This window comes from Balaenoptera musculus, chromosome 20 (assembly GCF_009873245.2).
Source record: "Balaenoptera musculus isolate JJ_BM4_2016_0621 chromosome 20, mBalMus1.pri.v3, whole genome shotgun sequence".
Classification (NCBI taxonomy): Eukaryota; Metazoa; Chordata; class Mammalia; order Artiodactyla; family Balaenopteridae; genus Balaenoptera; species Balaenoptera musculus.
In genome coordinates this window covers 34,168,039-34,193,683 of record NC_045804.1, presented here as the reverse complement: position 1 = coordinate 34,193,683, position 25,645 = coordinate 34,168,039, and the positions used below count along the sequence as shown (strand labels likewise).

The window sequence follows — 25,645 nt, the reverse complement described above, 5'->3', positions numbered from 1 at the left end:
ATCAGGAAAAAGAGAACACAAATCATAACTACCAAGAATGAAAAGAGATTAACACCTCAGAATCTGTGAATAGTAAAAGGGTAGTAAGAGAATACTATGAACAGTCTTATGTTAATGAACACAACCATGTAAATGGAATAGCCACAGTGCTTAAAAAATACACCTTGTCAAAATTCACACAAGAAGAACCAATGAATAGCCCTATATAGATTAAAGAAGTGGGTTATCAAACATTTTCCTCAAAAGAAGAAAGAAAACTACAGACTAATAATCCTCATGAATATAGATGCAAAAATAATTAACAAAATATAAGTACATTGAATGCAACAATATGTAAAAAGGATGATAGACGAACCAAGTAGAGTTTGTCTCAAGAATGCAAGCCTTGATTGAATTTCAAATGCTAATATTATTCACCATATTAACAGAGTAAAGGAGAAAAAACTCTATGATGATTTCCATAGATTCAAGGAGAGCACTTGACAAACTTCAGCACTTATTCGTAATAAAAACTCTCAGCAAAGTAAGAATAGTAGAACATTTCTCAAACTGATAAAGAGTATCTATAAAATATGTATAGTGAGGATCATGATTAATAGTGAAAAACTAAACTGTTTACTCCAGAGATTGGGAGCAAGGCAAGGATGCCCACTTTACCACTTGTATTCAGTATTGTACTGGTGGACCTAGCCATTGCAATAGGCAAGAAAAAGAAGTAAAAGGCGTAAAGATTGGAAAGCACACAATTGGAAAATGAAATTTAAAAAAAAGTCAAACATTTATGGTAGGCCCAAAATCATAAGATACCTAGGAATAAGTTGAACAAAAGATGTCTAAGGCCTGTACACTGAAAACTACAAATTTTGCTGAAAGAAATTAAAGAAGACAAATAAATGGAAAGATGTGCCATGTTCATGGATAAGAATACCCAATATTGTTACAGTGACAGTTCTCCCCAAGTTGATGTATAAATTCAATGCAATCCTAATCAAAATTCTAGTAGACTTTTTTTTTTCTTTAATGACAAGCTGATTCTAAAATTTAAAAGAAAATGCAAAGGACAGAGATTAACCAAAGCAATTTTTAAAAATAAAAAATTGGAGGAGACTTTACCAGATTTCAAGACTTACCATAAAGCTAAAATAATCAAAATAGTTTGGTATTGGTGAAAAGAGGGACCTATAGATGAATGAAACAAAATAGAGAGTCCAGAAATAGATCCGCACATATGTGGTCAATTGATTTTCAACAGGTGCAATGGGGAAAGGAAAGTGTTTTCAACAAAAATTAACATTGAGCCATACCTCGGCCCGAAGGAGCAAGATGGCGGAGTAGAAGGACATGCGCTCACTCCCCCTTGCAAGAGCACTAGAATCACAACTAACTGCTGAACAGTCATCGACAGGAAGATGCTGGAACTCACCAAAAAAGATACCCCACATCCAAAGACAAAGGAGAAGCCACAGTGAGACGGTAGGAGGGGCGCAATCACAATGAAATCAAATCCCATAACTGCTGGGTGGGTGACTCACAGACTGGAGAACACTTATACCACAGAAGTCCACCCACTGGAGTGAAGGTTCTGAGCCCCACCTCAGGCTTCCCAACCTGGGGGTCTGGCAACGGGAGGAGGAATTCCTAGAGAATCAGACTTTGAAGGCTAGAGGGATTTGATTGCAGGACTTTGACAGGACTGGGGGAAACAGAGACTCCATTCTTGGAGGGCACACACAAAGTAGTATGTGCATCAGGACCCAGGGGAAGGAGCAGTGACCGCCATAGGAGACTGAACCAGACCTACCTGCTAGTGTTGGAGGGTCTCCTGCAGAGGCAGGGGGTGGCTGTGGCTCAACGTGAGGACAAGGACACTGACAGCAGAAGTTCTGGGAAGTACTCCTTGGCATGAGCCCTACCGGAGTCCGCCATTAGCCCCACCAAAGAGCCAGGTAGGCTCCAGTGTTGGGTCGCCTCAGGCCAAACAACCAACAGGGAGGGAACCCAGCCCCACCCATCAGCAGACAAGCAGATTAAAGTTTTACTGAGCTCTGCCCACCACCAGTCCCTCCCATCAGGAAACTTGCACAAGCCTCTTAGATAGCCTCATCCACCAGAGGGCAGACAGCACAAGCAAGAAGAACTACAGTCCTGCAGCCTGTGGAACAAAAACCACATTCACAGAAAGATAGACAAGATGAAAAGACAGAGGCCTATGTGCCAGATGAAGGAACAAGATAAAACCCCAGAAGAACAACTAAATGAAGTGGAGATAGGCAACCTTCCAGAAAAAGAATTCAGAATAATGATAGTGAAGATGATCCAGGACCTCGGAAGAAGAATGGAGGTAAAGATCGAGAAGATGCAAGAAATGTTTAACAAAGACCTAGAAGAATTAAAGAACAAACAAATGGAGATGAACAATACAATAACTGAAATGAAAAATACAATAGAAGGAATCAATAGCAGAATAACTGAGGCAGAAGAACAGATAAGTGACCTGGGAGACAGAATGGTGGAATTCACTGCCACAGAACAGAATAAAGAAAAAAGAATGAAAAGAAATGATGATCTTTTGACAAAATTCGACACCCATTTATGATAAAAACTCTCCAGAAAGTGGGCACAGAGGGAACCTACCTCAACATAATAAAGGCCATATACGACAAACCCACAGCAAACATCATTCTCAATGGTGAAAAACTGAAAGCGTTTCCTCTAAGTTCAGGAACAAGACAAGGAGGTCCACTCTCGCCCCTATTATTCAACATAGTTTTGGAAGTCCTAGCCATGGCAATCAGAGAAGAAAAAGAAATAAAAGGAATACAAATTGGAAAAGAAGAAGTAAAACTGTCACTGTTTGCAGATGACATGATACTATACATAGAGAATCCTAACAATGCCACCAGAAAACTACTAGAGCTAATCAGTGAATTTGGTAAAGTTGCAGGATACAAAATTAATGCACAGAAATCTCTTGCATTCGTATACACTAATGATGAAAAATCTGAAAGAGAAATTAAGGAAACACTCCCATTTACCATTGCAACAAAATGAATAAAGTACCTAGGAATAAACCTACCTAGAGAGATAAAAGACCTGTATGCAGAAAACTATAAGACCCTGCTGAAAGCAATTAAAGATGATACCAACAGATGGAGAGATATACCATGTTCTTGGATTGGAAGAATCAACATTGTGAAAATGACTATATTACCCAAAGCAATCTACAGATCCAATGCAATCCCTATCAAACTACCAATGGCATTTTTACAGAACTAGAACAAAAAATCTTAAAATTTGTATGGAGACACAAAAGACCCGAAATAGCCAAAGCAGTCTTGAGGGAAAAAAACGGAGCTGGAGGAATCAGACTCCCTGACATCAGACTATACTACAGAGCTACAGTAATCAAGACAATCTGGTACTGGCACAAAAACAGAAATATAGATCAATGGAACAGGATAGAAAACCCAGAGATAAACCCACATACCTGTGGTCAACTAATCTATGACAAAAGAGTCAAGAATATACAATGGAGAAAAGACAGTCTCTTCAATAAGTGGTGCTGGGAAAACTGAACAGCTACATGTAAAAGAATGAAATTAGAACACTCCCTAACACCATACACAAAAATAAACTCAAAATGGATTAGAGACCTAAATGTAAGACCGGACACTATAAAACTCTTAGAGGAGAACATAGGAAGAACACTCTCTGACATAAATCCCAGCAAGATCTTTTTTTGATCCACCTCCTAGAGTAATGGATATAAAAACAAAAATAAACAAATGGGACCTAATGAAACTTAAAAACTTTTGCAAAACAAAGGAAACTACAAACAAGACGAAAAGACAGCCCTCAGAATGGGAGAAAATATTTGCAAACAAATCAGTGGACAAAGGATTAATCTCCAAAATATATAAACAGCTCATGCAGCTCGATATTAAAAAAACAAACAACCCAATCAGAAAATGGGCAGAAGACCTAAATAGACATTTCTCCAAAGAAGACATACAGATGGCCAAGAAGCACATGAAAAGCTGCTCAACATCACTAATTATTAGAGAAATGCAAATCAAAACTACAATGAGTTATCACCTCACACCAGTTAGAATGGGCATCATCAGAAAATCTACAAACAACAAATGCTGGTGAGGGTGTGAAGAAAAGGGAACCCTCTTGCATTGTTGGTGGGAATGTAAATTGATATAGCCACTATGGAGAACAGTATGGAGGTTCCTTAAAAAACTAAAAATAGAATTACCATATGACCCAGCAATCCCACTACTGGGCATATACCCATAGAAAACCATAATTCAAAAAGACGCATGCACCCCAATGTTCATTGCAGCACTATTTACAATAGCCAGGTCATGGAAGCAACCTAAATGCCCACCCACAGACGAATGGATAAAGAAGATGTGTAAATATATACAGTGGACTATTACTCAACCATAAAAAGGAACAAAATTGGGTCATTTGCAGAGACGTGGATGGATCTAGAGACTGTCATACTGAGTGAAGTAAGTCAGAAAGAGAAAAACAAATATCATATATTAACGCGTATATGTGGAACCTAGAAAAATGGTACATATGAACCGGTTTGCAGGGCAGAAATAGAGACACAGATGTAGAGGACAAACATATGGACACCAAGGGGGGAAAGGGGGGGTGGGGGATGAACTGGGCAATTGGGATTGACATGTACACACTGATATGTATAAAATGGATAACTAATAAGAACCTGCTGTATAAAAAAATAAATGAAATTCTAAAATTAAAAAAAAAATTGACCCATACCTCGCATCATACATAAAAATTAACTAAAAAAGGAATTACAAAAAAGAAAAAAAATTAACTGAAATGAATCACAGACCTAAATATAAAACCTAAAACTATAAAACTTTTTGAAAAAAAATAAGAGACAAGCTTTGCTACTTCGGGCAAAGATTTCTTAGAACACAAAAAGTATGATCAATCAAGAAAAAAATGATAAATTGGATTTCATCAAAATTTAAAACTTCTGCTCTTTGATAGATATCATTCAGAAAATGAAAAGGCAAGCCAAAGGCTAGGAGAAAATATTGACAGCACATATATCAAAACAAAGACATATCTAGAATATAAAAACTCTTACAGTGCAGTTCAAAAGTGGGGTATAATATAAACAGACATTTCACAAAAGATACACAAATGGCCAGTAAGCACATGAATAGATGTTTAATCATCAGAGAAGTCAGGTTAAAACTGCAATGAGATATCAGTGCACACCAATTAGAATGGCTAAAATTTTTTAAAAAGGAAAAAAAACATGACCATACCAGGTGTTGATAGGGCACTGGAACTCTGATACACTGCTAGTGGGAATTTAAAATAGCATAACCACTTTTGGAAACAGTTTGGCAGTTTCTTAAAAATTAAGTTAAATATATAAAATCAGGTTAAACTTTGCCCATCCTCTTCTCTCAACCTAATGGCACCTATATTGAGATCATCTGAAAAAGAGGGTTTGATTGGGAAGATAACACCCTTAATCTCACCTTTGCCATAGTCTATCAGAGATACTTGAGAAAAGCTTGAGGCCCTCTTTAGAGGTACCTCTTACTACCGTTTCAAGTTGGGATAGTAAAGTACTTCGATGCACACCCCAAATTACTGAAAGCTAATCAGTTGGTTTTCAACCACAGACAGAGGAATATTCCCTTCCGTCTCTGCTTGCACACTGGCTACCTCTAGCCTGAGTTCATCTCTTATTTTAGGGCTTTGCTGAATGTGTCAAGAAAACAGCCAACACATTGTGAATTTTGTCAGCCTTTCCTCGTATGGTTACATGCTCTCTTGGCATGTGGTCTGCTTTCCAGGGTATCACAGGCAATGATTTTACCAAATGTTTTGACATAGATTTCAAAGATCGCCAATGTTCTAGCCTGATGTGTCTTAACCACCTGTTGTCTGACTGCTAAACCAGTACAACATACTTTAATTTGAATTACAGCAGCACCTCACTTATAGATTCCAAATTCCATATTAGTCCACATATAAGTTAGGCTACTGTAAAAAACAAAACAAAAAAACCAGTGTCTTAAACAATTTAGAAGTTTATTTTTTCCTCATGACACAGTCCAGAGCTGATGTGGCAGCTTCGCTTTTCTCTGCTAGCCCTCAGGTGTCACATGGTTAAAGATGGCCCACCACTCTGTCCTCATGTCAGCCAGCAGGATGCTATAAATATCCCTTCCTTTTATGAGCATGATCATTGCTTATGCTCACATCAGTTTGACTAGAACTTAGTCACGGGAACAGGCTGCAGGGGAACTGGGAAATGTGGTCTGTAGCTGTGTCCATTTGCCTGTGTAAGCAATACAATGATTTAAAAGAAGAATAAATATTAGGAGACAACTAGCAGTCTCTGTTACATGGACTAAGAGAAAATATTTACAGCACAAAATATAAAGCATTGTATTCATAATACATAAAAGCTTCTACAAATCATTAAGAAATAAAGCAATCCAAGAAAAAGAAATAAAATAATGTGTAGTTCAACTGAAGAAATACACATGACCAATAAGTGTATAGAAAGATGTTGAACCACTCAGATAAATCAGTAATCAGAGAAATGCAAGTTATAAATCAACCAAAAAAAATTTTTTTTGGCCAATCTGACAAAACTTAAATTACTGGTAATATCCAGGTTGATAAAGGCGTAGCGAAAAAGGAACCTTCTATACACTGTAATTGGAATGTAAATTTGTAGAGCCATTTGGAGGGCAATTTGGCATGATCTGTAAATAACTAAAATGCTTCTGTGCTTTGACTCAGAAATCCCATTCCCAGGAATCTCTCCTACAGAGTTCAGTGTAGTGTGTTATTTATAATAGCAAACATTTGGAAAAAAGCATAAACGCCTGACAGTGGAGTATTAGACAAACTATGATAAATTCATGTAATGAAACACTGTGCAACCATTTAACAAAATAAAGTAGCTTGATATGTTGTTACTTGGAAAGATAGAAAGTGTTCGTAATATGTTAAGTGAATGAAGCAAGTTGCAGCATACTGTGTAGTACAACCCCCTTTCTAGAACAAAAAATATATATATACTGTAAAATTATAGAAAAAGTCTGGAAGTAAATAAAACTGATACATATAACAGTGGTCACCTCCGGGAAAGTAGAATTGGAGGTGTAGAGAGGTATTTTTTTTACTTGTAAATTTGTGTATGAGTGTACACAATGGTGGGATTATGGGGAAATCTCCCTTTTTGTATTTTTCTAGATTTTTAAAATAGAAAAAAATTTTAAAATAGTTTAAATACTGTAAAGAGTTTCCATAGTATGAATATAAAAGCCTCAAAATAATAGGAATGAGCAATTTAATGTTTTGAAAAAAAATTTATATCCCAGATACTAACCTACTTTTGAGATTTAGATATGATTGACTCAAGCTAACCTTATCTCACACCAAAAATGCTTTTCTAAGATTTCTGAGAATTTCTAGGGCTTACAGTGGCTTTTATTTTGGAGTTTCTGCTTTTGCTTAATTCTAGATTCATCCATTTCTCACCTCCTGTAGGTGTTCTGTCTGCTCCTTGCCAGACCAGATGCAGAGCTCAGCCCCCTTACTTTGATTTCTCCCCTCCCCTGAGCATTTACATTAGGTATTTGTATGTGTAGCACACTTTTCTGAAGATTTGGTGAGGTAGAAAGTGTTTGCATTTAAAATATTGCAAATAATTTAAAATGGAATGTTAGCTATTGTTCTTTTTAAAAGGCCTTCAGTCAGTTTACCGCTTTCTCACCTTTCCTTGTCAGTAGTCAGTGTGGCCTCCTGTCATGTTGTCCTCTTTCCTTGTACTAGAACCATACCTTCTCTTCTCTGATATCTTTTTTTTTTTTTTCATGTTCTTTAACCAGGCCCTGTATTTTGTGTCTTAGGCAGAGAAGGTTAGGAATCTCTTCTGTTTCCTAATGAGGCCTTGGGACCTCATCTTGCCCAACCAAAACAACCTGTCAAGATATTTTCCTCAACAGACAGTTACCTCCCCAAGAGGAACTCTGGTGCCTGCTGTTAAAATAATTTCCTCTCTTATGGTTGTAAGTGTAACTGATAAAGTAGTTAGCACATTAATTATCTTTTTTAACTCTTCCTTTTTTTTTTTTTTTTTTGCTAATTAAGCCTAATCCTTTGGTCAGTGGTGTTGACAGGTGAGTCTTAATTGACCTTGGCTTCCTGCTGTGAAACAGAGGAGTTGTGAAATGTTGGCATTATTATGACATCAAATCACATTTTCATTTTATTAGGGGCAGGGAGCAAATAACTTATGCTTAAACTAGAACCTGTTTGCTAAAAAGTTAGCTTTTGTAATGAAAGTGTAAGGAGAAGTACAATTCATGAAGTTGCAAATTATTCTTCCTTGATAGAACTTAGCCTAACAAACAGTTGGTCTATGAAAACATGGCTACATATAAGGTCCTGTGGCATTAAAAGATTTTAATCAAAATTTATATTTTATAAATATAAATATATATAAAATATATACTGGTTATATTTTAACCAGTATAAAATTTATATACTATCTATTAGAGGCTGTACAGCACAGTCAATAGGAAGAAAGCTTCTGGTATTAGAAAAAACTAAATTAAAATCTGGATTCTGCTACTTACTTAACTTCACTGAGCCTCAGTTTCTTCATCTGTAAAATGAAGATAATAATAAAACATATGTTTATATAAAACATGTAACTGGCTTAGTATGGTGCCTGGCACATAGTAAGTACATGGTAGCAACAGAATTTTAGCAAAATTATTATTTTCATAATATGTACTATTTTGATGTTTATTACTGTCAAATGCTTTTCAAATGACTGGTCTCACTTTAAATTCATGTGGGCTCTTAGTGTTGCCAGCAGTTCTATAATATTTCCCTAGTCAGTACACTCCCCATTTTCCAAAGCCACTTTATCATATCTTCTCTCTGCTCCAACTTCCAACACAACTCCTCTCTTTTCATTCTCAGCTATGACCTTGTTTCTTACTGAGAAAATAGAAGCAGCTAGAAGAGAACTTTCATATCTTTCCACCAACAAATTTATCAGTCTACCGCTTGTGTAACTCTACACTCTGCCTTTCTTCCTATTATAATGGAAGAAAGCCAGTCCTCCCATATGTGTACACAGTCCCCTTTTGTGTGCTCACAGACTTAGCCCTGAACAGTTATCCCCCCTTACTCTTCAATAATTACATCTGACCTTTTATGTTAGATAATTCCCATCAGCATACAAACATGCCATCATAGGTTCTATGTTAAAAGAAATTCCTCTCACCTTCCCTTCATTCATATTTTCATCCAGCTACTCCTCCTTTTTTCTCTCCCTCTTAGAGAAAAGCTCTTTGAAAGCCTATCCTTATCTCAACCAGGTTTTCCAATCAGGTTTTCATTCTGGCTACTCAGCTGAAACTGCTCTTGTCAAGGTTTCCAATTACCGCCATGTTGCCAAATCCAGTGGTCCATTCTCAGTCCCCCTTGACTGTACCTCAGCAGCATTTGAACAGACTACCTCAACCTTCCTGAAATACTTTCTTCACTTGGCTTCTGGAACATCACCCTTTCCTGGTTTTCCTTCAACCTCACTGGCCACTCCGTAGTTTCTTTTACTGAATCTTCTTTATCTTCCCTGACTTCTAAATATTGATGAGTCCCAGAGCGCAATTCTTGGACCCCTTTCCTTCTCTCTCTATTCAATTCCTAGGTTATATCAACAAGTCTCATTGCTTCATAGTGATGACTCCTAAATTTATATCTAAGCCTCTGTCTTCTCTGAACTCCAGATGTGCATACCTTTTTTCCCTTGCCACTTCTTTGTTTGGATGTCCAGTAGTGTCCCAAATACATTATAATGCCACCCTTTCCCCAGTTTTACTTATTTCAGGAAATAATACTTCTAGTCACCTCTAGTCAACCAAAAGTCTTAGAATCTTCCTTGACTCTCTTCTCTCACATCCCACATCCAACCCATCAGCAAATTCTGTCAGCTCTATCTCAGTGTAGATCCAGAATCTGACCATTTCTTATCACCTTTACATGCTATCACCATGGTCCAAGCCACTACATCTCTTGCCTAGATCTTTCTGCTTCCACTGTGTGCCCCTACAGTTTTTTCTCCACACAGCAATCAGAGTGATACTTTAAAATTATTTCCCTGTTTAAATTTTTCCAGTGGTTTTCCATCACATTTAGAATAAAATCTAAAAATCGTTACTATGATTTGGCTCCTGGCAACCGCTCTGACTTTATCTCCTACCACCTTCTATCTCTTTCATCTATTCCAGCCATAGCAGCGTCTTCACTATTGTTTGAACGCACCAAGCATGGTCCTGCCTTCACACTTGCTGTTCCTTCTGCCCGAAATGTTCTTCACCCAGGTATTCACATGGCTTGCTCCTTCATTTCATTCAGTTCTCTACTCAAATGCCAGCTCATTATAGGAACCTTCCTGATCCTACTGTCTGTAATAGCACCCTATTCTCCATGTCCTGCCCTCCTTCAGTCCCTATTCTTTTTTCCTTGGTTTTCTTCTATAATGTTCATCACTACTTGACATTTTATATTTATTATTTTTCTCCCCCTCTAGAAGGTTAGATCCATGAGGGCAAGGATTTTGTTTTGTTCATTGCTGTATCTCCAGCACCTGGAGTATTACCTGTGGCACTCAATGTTTATACACTGTTATCTTACTAATATACTTTTTTAAAAAGATCCTTGGAAAAAAGCAATCTTAAAAAAAATTGTAGTAAAATACACATAACATAAAGTTTACCATCTTAACCATTTTTAAGTGTATAGTTCAGTGGCATTAAGTACATCAACATTGTTCTGCTACCATCACCACCATCCATCTCCAGAACTCTTTTCATCTTGCAAAACTGAAACTCTGTACTCACTAAACAATTCCTATTCCTCTCCTCCCCCCAGACCCTGGAAAACCTATTTTACTTTCTGTCTCAATCAACAATCTTTAATTAGCCAGTGAAAGATAAGTTTTGAACATCTGGGGAGTCAAATTCAACCCATAGGTTGCTTTTAATGAGTGCTTATTAACAACTACTCTGGGGTTGCTACAGTGCTAGGTACACTAGGGATACAAAAGTAGTGTCCTGTACAGTTCTATTCTGCTGGAACTAAGAATTGCATATGTCTTACTAAAGATAACCATCCTATGTCTCGTTACTATGCTCTGACATTGAAAACTGAGATATGTTTGGTTATGAGTTTTATTTTCTTATGGCCATTTTCTACTTTCCCCTTCTTTTTGTCCCATCATTTCAAACTGATAGGAAAGTATACATTTTTAGGGGAAATTCACATAACAGAAAATTAACCACTTTAAAGTGAAAAGTTCCATGGCATTTAGGACATTCACAATGTTCGTGCAACCTCTATCTAGTTCCAAAACATTTGCATCACTCCAAAAGAAAACCCCATATTCATTAAGCAGTTGCTGTTCGTTCTGTCCTCCCCCAAGCCCTTGGCAACCACCAATCTGTGTTCCGTCTCTATGGATTTACCTATTCTGGATATTTTGTATAAATGAAATCATGCAATGTGTGACCTTTTGTATCTGGTTTATTTCACTTGGCATGATGTTTTCAAAGTTCATCCACAAGGTAACATGTTTATCAGAACTTCATTCCTTCTTATGGCTAAATAGTATTACGTTGTATGTATATATGACAATTTTTTATCCACTCATCTGCTGATGGGCATTTGGGCTGTTTCTACCTTTTGGCTATGGTGAATAGTGCTGCTATAAACATTGTACATGTATTTGAGTATCTGATATCAATTCTTTTGGGGATATACCTAGGAGTGGAATTGCTGGATCATTTGGTAATTCTATGTTTAACTACTGAGGAACTGCCAAGCTATTTTCCATAATGGCTGAACCGTTTTACATTCCCACCAGCAATGTACAAGACTCCCCCCCTCCCTAGCACTTGTTATTTTCCGCTTATTATTATTACTATAGTCATCCTAAGTAGGTGTGAAGTGGTATCTATCTTATTGTGGGTTTGATTGCATTTCCCTCATGACTAATGATGTTAAGCATCTTTTCATGTGCTTGTTGGACATTTGTAGATCTTCTTTGGAGAAAAGATAATTTTTTGGACAACTGTATAATAATATTCGATTTGATGAAATATTCTCCTATTTTGGTTAAGTTTCTCTTGGTTAAAGCTGTGGTGTGTGCTATTAGAGCAGGAGTTGGTAAACTATGGCCTATGGGCCAAATCTAACTCACTGGTTGTTTTTATATGGCCTGCAAGCTAAGCATGTAGCTAAGCTAAGTAAATTTTTTTACATTTTAAATGGTTGGGGGGGATCAAAAGAAGAAGATTTCATGACACATGAAAATGATTCAAATTTCAGTGTCCATAAATAAAGTTGAATTGGAACACACGACCATACCATACATTTACGTATTATCTGTGGTTTCATACTGCATCAGCAGAGTTGAGTAGTTGCAATAGAGGCCATCTGGCCCATAAAGCCTAAAGTATTTGCTATCTGGCTCCTTACAGAAAAAGTTTGCCTACTCTGTGTCTTACTTCATTCTGCTGCTATGACAAAAATACCATAGACTAGGTGGCTTATAAATAACAGAATTTTTTTTCTCACAGTTCTTGAGGCTGGGAAATCCAGGATCAGGGTGCCAACAGATTCAATGTCTGGTGAGAGCCTGTTTCCTGGCTCATAGACTGCCGTCTTCTTGCTGTGTCCTCAAATGGCAGAAGGGACAGAGGAGCTCTCTGGGGTCTCTATTATAAGGACACTAATCTCATTCATAAGAGCTCCACCCTCAGGACCTAAATCACCTCCCCAGAGTCCCACTTTCTAACACCATCACATTGGGGGTTCGGTTTTAATACATGAATTTTGAGGAGATATAAACATTCAGTCTGTTGCACCCTGTATTAGAAAGTACTCATTCTTAGCTTCTAATTTTTCACAGTCCTGATCATTGATGGCCAGAGAAGCCATTAAGAGTCAGGAGGGGTCCCTGGTTTGTTCCCGGGTTTCAGCACTAAAAAAAAAAAAAAAAAAAAAGAGTCAGTGGATACTTGTGGGAGGACTCAAAATGAACTAGTATTCAGTTTAGTTTTTGTAGATGACTAAATATTTTTTATTTTGATGTATACTAAATCCAAGTTTAAAGTATTAAAGATAGGAACTAAATGTAAAATTTCTAAAGTATCACTTAAATTTCAACTGTCACTATCATTAGGAGTACCTCCCCTCAATAAAGTTCCAACTCTCACGTTATTTATGGTAAAAATAAGAGAATTTCTTGAAATCACCTCTAAAGACTCCTTTGGCCCCAAATTCTGAAGTACTATGATTCTACCGTTAACTGTTGGAATGTCATTATGTTGCTCAATATCCCATTGAACAGGGGTTTCCTGTATCCCAGAACTTATCAGTGCCCTTCTGTAACTGAATTATTTTGAAAATTTGTCTTCCCTAGGGCATCTTCTTACACTTTAAGCTTTCTTTGAATTTTTTTTCAAGTAGGAGACTTCAAGTTGGTTAGGTATCCAGATTGTACTGATTTCAATAGATGTGCGTTTTGTTAGAAGGAGGTTGTTAATCAGTCATTGCCATGCTATGTGTAGGCCTTTTGAACATGTGTTGATTTAAGAAAATACCTTTTGGATAAAAAAACATCAAGAGGTGCAGAAAATTAGACTCAATAATGCTGCTCCAATTTCTACAATGATATTACCCTAAACCGAGATAGGGTAATATCAGCCAGATATTAATCACCCTAATAACACCCAGATATCAGTCTTATTGTGCAAGCTACACTCTCTTATGTTCTGATAGGTTACTTTATAGTTAAGGGAAACTGAATGTTTAAGAACAAAGTTCAATCCATTCCTGAAGAAAGGACTTCTCATTTTGTAGCTATTGGATTATGGATGAGATTTCATTAAGGCAATAGCCTCCAAATCCTAGAGAGTGCTCTTAGTAGGAGTTAACATTCCCAAGGAATTTCCTGGCCATCCAGTGGTTAGGTCTCCGAGCTCTCATTGCCAAGGGCCTGGGTTCGATCCGTGGGCGGGGAACTAAAATCCCACAAGCTGGAACAAGATAGAAAGCCCAGAGATAAACCCACGCACCTATGGTCAACTAATCTATGACAAAGGAGGCAAAGATATACAATGGAGAAAAGACAGTCTCTTCAATAAGTGGTGCTGGGAAAACTGGACAGCTACATGTAAAAGAATGAAATTAGAATACTCCCTAACACCATACACAAAAATAAACTCAAAATGGATTCGAGACCTAAATGTAAGACCGGACACTATAAAACTCTTAGAGGAAAACATAGGAAGAACACTCTTTGACATAAATCACAGCAAGATCTTTTTTGATCCACCTCCTAGAGTAATGGAAATAAAAACAAAAATAAGCAAATGGGACCTAATGAAACTTCAAAGCTTTTGCACAGCAAAGGAAACCATAAACAAGACAAAAAGACAACCCTCAGAATGGGAGAAAATATTTGCAAATGATTCAACGGACAAAGGATTAATCTCCAAAATATATAAACAGCTCATGCAGCTCAATATTAAAGAAACAAACACCCCAATCCAAAAATGGGCAGAAGACCTAAATAGACATTTCTCCAAAGAAGACATACAGATGACCAAGAAGCACATGAAAAGATGCTCAACATCACTAATTATTAGAGAAATGCAAATCAAAACTACAATGAGGTATCACCTCACACCAGTTAGAATGGGCATCATCAGAAAATCTACAAACAACAAATGCTGGAGAGGGTGTGGAGAAAAGGGAACGCTCTTGCACTGTTGGTGGGAATGTAAATTGATATAGCCACTATGGAGAACATTATGGAGGTTCCTTAAAGAACTAAAAATAGAATTACCTTATGACCCAGCAATCCCACTACTGGGCATATACCCAGAGAAAACCATAATTCAAAAAGACGCATGCACCCCAATGTTCATTGCAGCACTATTTACAATAGCCAGGTCATGGAAGCAACCTAAATGCCCATCAACGGATGAATGGATAAAGAAGATGTGGTACATATATACAATGGAATATTACTCAGCCATAAAAAGGAACGAAATTGAGTCATTTGTTGAGACGTGGAGGGATCTAGAGACTGTCATACAGAGTGAAGTAAGTCAGAAAGAGAAAAACAAATATCGTATATTAACGCATGTATGTGGAACCTAGAAAAATGGTACAGATGAGCCGGTTTGCAGGGCAGAAGTTGAGACACAGATGTAGAGAACAGACATATGGACACCAAGGGGGTAAAACTGCGGTGGGGTGGGGATGGTGGTGTGCTGAATTAGGCAATTGGGATTGACATGTATACACTGATTTGTATAAAACTGATGAAAAAAAAAAAATCCCACAAGCTGCATGGTGCGGCCAAAAAAAAAAAAAAATCCCAAATGAGTAGATGCAATGCTTCTGTCCCTGTAGGCCTTTCAGCTCTCAAATCAACTCAGCCACTGATTCTCAAACACTTGTCTTCTCTGATGAGTATACAAGGTTCTCTTCTTTTTTTAATTTTTTTTTCTCTCTCTATGTATTTTATTTTATTTTTTTATTGGGGTGTAGTTGTTTTACAATGTTGTGTTAGTTTCTACTGTACAGCAAAGTGGAGTTCCCTGTGCTATACAGCAGCTTCTTATTAGCTATCTATTTTATACATATTAGTGTATCTATGTCAACCCCAATCTCCTAATTCTACCCCCCTCCACTTCCCCCCCTTGGTGTCCATACATTTGTTCTTTACATCTGTGTCTCTTGTTTCTGCCTAGCAAACCAGTTCATCTGTACCATTTTTCTAGACTCCACATATATGCGTTAATATACAATATTTGTTTTTCTCTTTCTGACTTCACTCTGTATGACAGTCTCTAGATCCCTCCACGTCTCTACAAATGACCCAGTTTCATTCCTTTTTATGGCTGAGCAATATTCCATTGTGAATATGTATCACATCTGCTTTATCCATTCATCGGTCGATGGACATTTAGGTTGCTTCCATGACCTGGCTATTGTAAATAGTGCTGCAATGAACATTGGGGTGCATGTGTCTTTTTGAGTTATGGTGTTCTCTGGGTATATGCCCAGTAGTGGGATTGCTGGGTCATATGGTAATTCTATTTTTAGGTTTTTAAGGAACCGCCACACTGTTCTCCATAGTGGCTGTATCAATTTACATTCCCACCAACAATGCAAGAGGGTTCCCTTTTCTCCACACCCTCTCCAGCATTTGTTGTTTGTAGATTTTCTGATGATGCCCATTCTAACTGGTGTGAGGTGATACCTCATTGTAGGTTTGATTTGCATTTCTCTAATAATTAGTGACGTTGAGCAGCTTTTCATGTGCTTCTTGGCCATATGTATGTCTTCTTTGGAGAAATGTCTATTTAGGTCTTCTGCCCATTTTTGGATTGGGTTGTTTGTTTTTTTGATATTGAGCTGCATGAGCTCTTTATATATTTTGGAGATTAATCCTTTGTCTGTTGCTTCGTTTGCAAATATTTTCTCCCATTCTGAGACTTGTCTTTTTGTTTTGTTTATAGTTTCCTTTGCTGTGCAAAAGCTTTTAAGTTTCATTAGGTCCCATTTGTTTATTTTTGTTTTTATATCCATTACTCTAGGAGGTGGGTCAAAAAAGATCTTGCTGGGGTTTATGTCAGAGAGTGTTCTTCCTATGTTTTCCTCTAAGAGTTATATAGTGTTCAGTCTTACCTTTAGGTCTCGAATCCATTTTGAGTTTATTTTTGTGTATGGTGTTAGGGAGTGTTCTAATTTCATTCTTTTACATGTAGCTGTCCAGTTTTCCCAGCACCACTTATTGAAGAGACTGTCTTTTCTCCATTGTATATCCTTGACTCCTTTGTCATAGATTAGTTGACCACAGGTGCGTGGGTTTATCTCTGGGCTTTCTATCCTGTTCCATTGATCTATATTTCTGTTTTTGTGCCAGTACCATATTGTCTTGATTACTGTAGCTTTGTAGTATAGTCTGAAGTCAGGGAGTCTGATTCCTCCAACTCCGTGTTTTTCCCTCAATATTGCTTTGGCTATTTGGGGTCTTTTGTGTCTCTGTACAAATTGTGAAATTTTTTGTTCTGGTTCTGTGAAAAATGCCATTGGTAGTTTGATAGGGATTGCACTGAATCTGTAGATTGCTTTGGGTAGTATAGTCATTTTTACAATGTTGATTCTTCCAATCCAAGAACATGGTATATCTCTCCATCTGTTTGTGTCATCTTTGATTTCTTTCATCAGTGTCTTACAGTTTTCTGAGTACAGGTCTTTTGTCTCCTTAGGTAGGTTTATTCCTAGGTATTTTATTCTTTTTGTTGCAGTGGTGAATGGGACTGTTTCCTTAGTTTCTTCTTTTGATCATTCATTGTTAGTGTATAGGAATGCAAGAGATTTCTGTGCATTAATTTTGTATCTTGCAGCTTTACCAAATTCATTGAATAGCTCTAGTAGTTTTCTGGTAGCATCTTTAGGATTCTCTATGTATAGTATCATGTCATCTGCAAACAGTGACAGTTTTACTTCTTCTTTTCCAATTTGTATTCCTTTTATTTCTTTTTCTTCTCTGATTGCCATGGCTAAGACTTCCAAAACTATGTTGAATAATAGTGGTGAGAGTGGTCATCCTTGTCTTTTTCCTTATCTTAGAGGAAATGCTTTCAGTCTTTCATCATTGAGAATGATGTTTGCTGTGGGTTTGTCGTATATGGCCTTTATTATGTTGAGGGAGGTTCCTCTATGCCTACTTTCTGGAGAGTTTTTATCATAAATGGGTGTTGAATTTTGTCAAAAGCTCTTTCTGCATCTATTGAGATGATCATATGGTTTTTATCCTTCAATTTGTTAATATGGTGTATCACATTGATTGATTTGCATATACTGTAGAATCCTTACATCCTTGGGATAAATCCCAGTTGATCATGGTATATGATCCTATTAATGTGTTGTTGGATTCTGTTTGCTAGTATTTTGTTGAGGATTTTGCATCTATATTCATCAGTGATATTGGTCTGTAATTTTCTTTTTTTGTAGTATCTTTGTCTGGTTTTGGTATCAGGGTGATGGTGACCTCATAGAATGAGTTTGGGAGTGTTCCTTCCTCTGCAGTTTTTTGGAAGAGTTTGAGAAGGATGGTTGTTAGCTCTTCTCTAAATGTTTGGTAGAATTCACCTGTGAAGCCATCTGGTCCTGGACTTTTGTTTGTTGGAAGATTTTTAATCACAGTTCCAATTTCATTACTTGTGATTGGTCTGTTCATATTTTCTATTTCTTCCTGGTTCAGTCTTGGAAGGTTATACCTTTCTAAGAATTTGTTCATTTCTTCCAGGTTGTCCATTTTATTGGCATAGAGTTGCTTGTAGTAGTCTCTTATGATGCTTTGTATTTCTGCGGTGTCTGTTGTAACTTCTCCTTTTTCATTTCTAATTTTATTGATTTGAGTCCTCTCCCTCTTTTTCTTGATGAGTCTGGCTAATGGTTTATCAATTTTGTTTATCTTCTCAAAGAACCAGCTTTCAGTTTTACTGATCTTTGCTATTGTTTTCTTTGTTTCTATTTCATTTATTTCTGCTCTGATCTTTATGATTTCTTTCCTTCTCCTAACTTCAGGTTTTGTTTGTTCTTTCTCTAGTTCCTTTAGGTGTAAGGTTAGATTGTTTGAGATTTTTCTTGTTTCTTGAGGTAGGATTGTATTGCTATAAACTTCCCTCTTAGAACTGCTTTTGCTGCATCCCATACGTTTTGGATCATCGTGTTTTCATTGTCATTTGTCTCTAGGTATTTTTTGATTTCCTCTTTGATTTCTTCAGTGATCTCTTGGTTATTTAGTAGTGTATTGTTTAGCCTCCATGTGTTTGTGTTTTTTACGTTTTTTTCCTGTAATTTATTTCTAATCTCATAGCATTGTGGTCAGAAAAGGTGCTTGATACAATTTCAATTTTCTTAAATTTGCTGTGGCTTGTTTTGTGACCCAAGATGTGATCTATCCTGGAGAATGTTCCGTGAGCACTTGAGAAGAAAGTGTAATCTGCTGTTTTTGGATGGAATGTCCTATAAATATCAATTAAATCTATCTGGTCTATTGTGTCATTTAAAGCTTGTGTTTCCTTATTAATTTTCTGTCTGGCTGATCTGTCCATTGTTGTAAGTGGGGTGTTAAAGTCCCTCGCTATTATTGTGTTACTGTCGATTTCCTCTTTTATAGATGTTAGCATTTACCTTATGTATTGAGGTGCTCCTATGTTGGGTGCATTTGCCTTATGTATTGAGGTGCTCCTATGTTGCGTGCATATATATTTAAAATTGTTATATCTTCTTCTTGGATTGATCCCTTGATCATTATGTAGTATCCTTCCTTGTCTCTTGTAACATTATTTTAAAGTCTGTTTTATCTGTTATGAGTATTGCTACTCCAGCTTTCTTTTGACTTCCATTTGCATGGAATATCTTTTTCCATCCCCTCACTTTCAGTCTGTATGCGTCCCTAGGTCTGAAGTGGGTCTCTTGTAGACAGCATATGTATGGGTCTTGTTTTTGTATCCATTCAGCGAGCCTGTGTCTTTTGGTTGGAGCATTTAATCCATTCACGTTTAAGGTAATTATTGATATGTATGTTCCTATTACCATTTTCTTAATTGTTACGGGTTTGTTTTTGTAGGTCCTTTTCTTCTCTTGTGTTTCTCACTTAGAGGAGTTCCTTTAGCATTTGTTGTAGAGCTGGTTTGGTGGTGCTGAATTCTCTTAGCTTTTGCTTGTTTGTAAAGCTTTTGATTTCTCCGTTGAATCTGAATTAGATCCTTGCGGGGTAGAGTATTCTTGGTTGTAGGTTCTTCCCTTTCATCACTTAAAATGTATCATGCCACTCCCTTCTGGCTTGCAGAGTTTCTGCTGAGAAATCAGCTGTTAACCTTGTGGAGATTCCTTTGTATATTATTTGTCATTTTTCCCTTGTTGCTTCTAATAATTTTTCTTTGTCTTTAATTTTTGTCTGTTTGATTACTGTGTGTCTCGGTGTGTTTCTCCTTGGGTTTATCCTGCCTGGGACTGTCTGCACTTCCTGGACTTGGGAGGCTCTTTCCTTTCCCATGTTAGGGAAGTTTTCAACTATAATCTCTTCAAATACTTTCTTGTGTCCTTTCTCTCTCTCTTCTCCTTCTGGGACCCCTATAATGTGAATGTTGGTGCGTTTAATGTTGTCCCTGAGGTCTCTTAGGCTGTCTTCATTTCTTTTCATTCTTTTTTCTTTATTCTGTTCTGCAGCAGTGATTTCCACCATTCTGTCTTCCAGGTCACTTAACCGTTCTTCTGCCTCAGTTATTCTGCTATTGATTCCTTCTAGTGTATTTTTCATTTCAGTTATTGTATAGTTCATCTCTGTTTGTTTGTTCTTTAATTCTTCTAGGTGTTTGTTCTTTAATTCTTCTAGGTCTTTGTTAAACATTTCTTGCATCTTCTCCATCTTTGCTTCCATTCTTTTTCCGAGGTCCTGGGTCATCTTCACTATCATTATTCTGAATTCTTTTTCTGGAAAGTTGCCTATCTCCACTTCATTTAGTTGTTTTTCTGGGATTTTATCTTGTTCCTTCATCTGGGATGTAGTCTTCTGCTTTTTCATTTTGTCTATCTTTCTGTGGTTGTGGCTTTCATTCCACAGGCTGCAGGATTGTAGTTCTTCTTGCTTCTGCTGTCTGCCCTCTGGTGGATCATGGTTCTCTTCTGAATGAAGTCCTATAAACCTCTAGTAACATCAGGCTAGTCTGTCTTTTTGCATTTTTATTGGTTTCTATACTTGAATTCCTTGATTGGCAGCTTTGTTAATGAAGAAAGCTCACTTTAATAAAATTATTGTGTTTAGATGCTTGTTATTAGAAGCTGTGTGCCAAATGCTTTTTTTAAAAACATGTTTATTTATTTGGCTGCACTGGTTCTTAGTTGTGGCACACAGGATCTTTGTTGCAGCCTGCGGGGTCTAGCTCCCTGAGCAGGGATTGAACCCGGGCCCCTTGCATTGGGAGTGCAGAGTCTTAACCACTGGACCACCAGGGAAGTACCAACAAATGCTTTTTTAAAGCCCAATCATTAAGGCTAAGAGGGTTTGTTGCTCACACTACATAACTCATTCTGAGACTATTATAGAGCCATACAGACTATTGTTTCTTTAAACATGCCTATTTGTGATGTGCTGTTGTCCATTATTTGAATCTATCAATACAATAAAGTCTCAATTAAATAAATGACATTTGTTCACTGAAAAAAAGAGGATTTGTTGTTGTTGTTCTTCAGTCTGCCTCCCCATAAGAGATCTGTAGTTGCTTTATAGTCTTTACCTTTGTCATTATCAAGAATTCCTACTCTGCTTTCAAAGTAGGGTTGCAGTTGGGTCTATTCATATTCCAAATTCTTATTTTAGTATTTTCTATCACCATATGGCCTCTCCTTCTTATTCTGATATGGAGTTGAAGTGTTTAGAGAAAGATCATAATTAGGTATTACTCATTCTGTATCCTTTGGTCAGCTTTTAAAAATCCTGATGCCTAGGTTGTACTCTATACCAATTAAATCAGAATGTATGTGGGTAGAAGCCCTCGATCTCAGTATTTTTTTAAAGCTCCCCAGGTGATTCCAATGTGCAGCAAGATTTAGAAACCATTGGCTTTGCTTATTAGTCATATAGTGTAGAGGTTCTTTCAGTCATCTCTTCACTCCTCAGGATTAATTAGATGACCTTCTAATAATGCATTTTAGTTACTTGAAAAAAAGATGTTATATAAATTATGATATTACTGTAATCATTGTCACTGTTCTTTAGACTGTAAAGAAGCCATTTTTGTGGTAAAATATACATAACATAAAATTTACCTTTTTAACCGTTTTTAAGTGTACAATTCAGTGGCATTAAGTACATTCACATTATGTACTACCATCACCACCATCCATCTCCAGAACTTTTCTCATCTTCCCAAAATGAAACTCCATATCCATTCCATCCTTCCCTGCAGCCCCTGGCAACCACCATTCTACTTTCTGTCTCTATGAATTTGATAACCCTAGCTACCTCATATGAATGAGTAGAATCATACAGTATTTATCCTTTTGTGACTAACTTATTTCAATTAGCGTGATATCTTCAAGGCTCATTCATGTTGTAGCATTTGTCAGAATTTCCTTCCTTTTTAACGCTAAATAATATTCCCTTATATGTAGCTACCATTTTGTTTTTCCATTCATCCATCGATGGATACTTGGATTGCTTTCACTTTTTGGCTATTGTAAATAATGCTGCCATGATCATGGATGTACAAGAAGCCAGTTTTAAGTGATAAACTGATGTCTGTTCTCCCTCTACAAGATGCTTATCTGGATAGATCGCTTGTTCTTTTTTTTTTTTAAATTTTTTTGGCCTCACAGCACAGCATGCAGGATCTTAGTTCCCCAACCAGGGACTGACCCCTTCCCCCTGCAGTGGAAGCTTGGAGCCCTAACCACTGGACTGCCAGGGAATTCTGAAATTGCTTGTTCTTTATGGATAGGTTGTAGTGTTGTTCACCAGATGAGCTAGTACCTTCTCCTAGTGATTGGTCTTCCTTTCACAAAATATGGCAAAAAGTAGATATTGTTCCAAATGCCCTCTAGATTTACTCATAGATGGTAGTAGAATTATTTTATTGTATCAGCTGTCTTGCCCAGGCTGTTGATCAATCCTACAGAGGCTGTGTTCTACAAATATAGTAACAAAAGTCTCTATGTCTAGTAGGAAATAAAGGACTCATTCTGTATAATTTAGTTTAACTCCAAAATGCTACTAGGACAAAATTGTAAGCCTAAAAATCAACCTGAAAAAGGCTCCCTGGTCATGTTGCTCTAGAAATTGTAAACTAATTAGACTGAATCTAGAAGCCACATTAGGATTCCTTCATTTCTGCCTATGTTATTCAGATAGGCCATTTAACTCTATTTCTTTTTTTTTTTTTAACATCTTTATTGGAGTATAATTGCTTTACAATGGTGTGTTAGTTTCTGCTTTATAACAAAGTGAATCAGGTATACATATACCTATATCCCCATATCTCCTCCCCTCCCAACCTCCCTATCCCACCCCTCTAGGTGGTCACAAAGCACCGAGCTGATCTCCCTGTGCTATGCAGCTGCTTCCCACTAGCTATCTATTTTACATGTGGTAGTGTATATATGTCAGTGCCACTCTCTCACTTTGTCCCAGCTTACCTTTCCCCCTCCCTGTGTCCTCAAGTCCATTCTCTACATCTGGGTCTTTATTCCTGTCCTGCCCCTAGGTTCTTCAGAACCATTTTTTTTTGTTTTTTGTTTTAGATTCCATATATATGGGTTAGCATACGGTGTTTGTTTTTCTCTTTCTGACTTACTTCACTCTGTATGACAGACTCTAGGTCCATCCACCTCACTACAAATAACTCAATTTCGTTTCTTTTTATGGCTGAGTAATATTCCATTGTATATATGTACCACATCTTTTTTTTTTTAACATCTTTATTGGAGTATAACTGCTTTACAATGGTGTGTCAGTATCTGCTTTATAACAAAGTGAATCAGTTATACATATACATATATCCCCATATCTCTTCCCTCTTACGTCTCCCTCCCTCCCACCCTCCCTATCCCACCCCTCTAGGTGGTCACAAAGCACCGAGCTGATCTCCCTGTGCTATGCAGCTGCTTCCCACTAGCTATCTATTTTACATTTGATAATGTATATATGTCCATGCCACTCTCTCACTTTGTCCCAGCTTACCCTTCCCCCTCCCCATATCCTCAAGTCCATTCTCTAGTAGGTCTGTGTCTTTATTCCCATCTTGCCCCTAGGTTCTTCATGACCACTTTTTTTTTTTTAGATTCCATATATATGTGTTAGCATACGGTATTTGTTTTTCTCTTTCTGACTTACTTCACTCTGTATGACAGACTCTAAGTCCATCCACCTCACTACAAATAACTCAATTTCGTTTCTTTTTATGGCTGAGTAATAGTCCGTTGTATATATGTGCCACATCTTCTTTACCCATTCGTCTGTCGATGGACACTTCGGTTGCTAAAAACGGTGGTTAGATGCCATGAAGTAGGTGGCAATGCCTTAACCATATGCATGTTGTCAGGCCTGAAGGCCTTTTCCATCCTTGTCAAGGGGAGTGCTAACCTTCTCTCTCCTTTCATACAACACTTAACTCTATTTCTGTACATGGTCTTAGCTTTTTATGTTAAAGAACCTAGTGCCTGAGCTGAGAGCTCACTTTTTTACTTCTTTCCATTCTTAATGACCACTCTTTGTTTCTTGACCTCCTTGAAGGGTATACTTTATTTTATTTTATTTTTTTAAAGATCAAATTTATAGAGAGAATGTTTTGCTTATCTCTTTTAAATTTTATTTATTTGTTTATTTATGGCTGTGTTGGGTCTTCGTTTCTGTGCAAGGGCTTTCTCCAGTTGTGGCAAGTGGGGGCCACTCTTCATCGCAGTGCACGGGCCTCTCACCATCGCGGCCTCTCCTGTTGCGGAGCACAGGCTCCAGACGCTCAGGCTCAGTAATTGTGGCTCACGGGCCCAGCTGCTCCGCGGCATGTGGGATCCTCCGGGACCAGGGCTCGAACCCGTGTCCCCCACATTGGCAGGCAGACTCTCAATCACTGCGCCACCAGCGAAGCCCCGTATACTTTATTTTTTACAGACAATTCAGGTAGACATTTTTATAAGAGGATCAGCTGTGTTAGTCAATAAGTGGAAATTTTTTGGAGGCAATCAACGTTGGAAAGGTAGTGATTACTTACTTTAACATTGTATTTCTGAAGGCATTACTTTTTCATATTCCCAAAACCCACCTATCTATTTTTATAGCATCGAAGAAATGAATTTTCATTTGTGTGTGTTTATTTCACTTTGATCTTTTTGACACTTTTCCTTAATTTTTCACTTATAATAAAAGTCAGTTGAAAAGAGGCTTATCCACATCACTAAAAGGAGAGAAACTTTAAACTTTGTTAGTCTCTTTGGGTTAACAACTGGGCTGCATCTGTGTGCTTTAGAGGTACGGGAATGCCCCCCAAATTGAGAATCTGATGAGATAATGTGATTTTAGAGCCCATTCTACAGGTGAAACATAGCAACTTGTTCTTCTTGTCTAAAGACTTGTCTATCAAACTCTCCAGTTCGAGAAGCTAAGAGTGAGTAAACAAATCTTTTTTCTTTCTAGATCTTCATCTGCTGGTGGATGTGGCCTGCAAGCAGGAGCACTTTCCACAGGAGGAAGAATTAAAAGAGTGAGAATGGATGACAAACGTGACATTGTGCACTGGCTGTAGCTGGAGGCAGACTAGCCTTGCACATGACACACTGTTGGGGCCCTTTCAGTTCTTTAAGGAAAAAAAGTATTTTTGTTTTGTTAATTGAGAATTTTGTTAATTGAGAATTGGGAATTTGGTATTTACTACAGCTGTTCAGTTCAGATTGTTTACCTTGACACACTACCAAACATCTAGAAGCCTTTTTTTTTTTTTTTGCTGCCCAGATCCCTTTCGAA

General features: G+C 37.4%; 1 protein-coding gene and 1 non-coding gene across 2 annotated transcripts in view; one reads left to right on the top strand and one right to left on the bottom strand.

Annotated features, from left to right (window-relative positions):
• The window catches only part of HSF5 (heat shock transcription factor 5), a 50,178-nt gene extending 24,789 nt beyond the window's left edge, over positions 1 to 25,389 (top strand). Inside the window, exon 6 of the mRNA XM_036837728.1 lies at positions 25,319 to 25,389. Within this exon, the coding sequence (XP_036693623.1) occupies positions 25,319 to 25,389 (71 nt within the window). The remainder of the gene's footprint in view (positions 1 to 25,318) is intronic.
• On the bottom strand, positions 24,165 to 24,292 carry LOC118887593. The gene has a single exon (XR_005018073.1). It is a non-coding gene; the product is annotated as a U6atac minor spliceosomal RNA (small nuclear RNA).
• Positions 25,390 to 25,645: the final 256 nt, after the last annotated feature.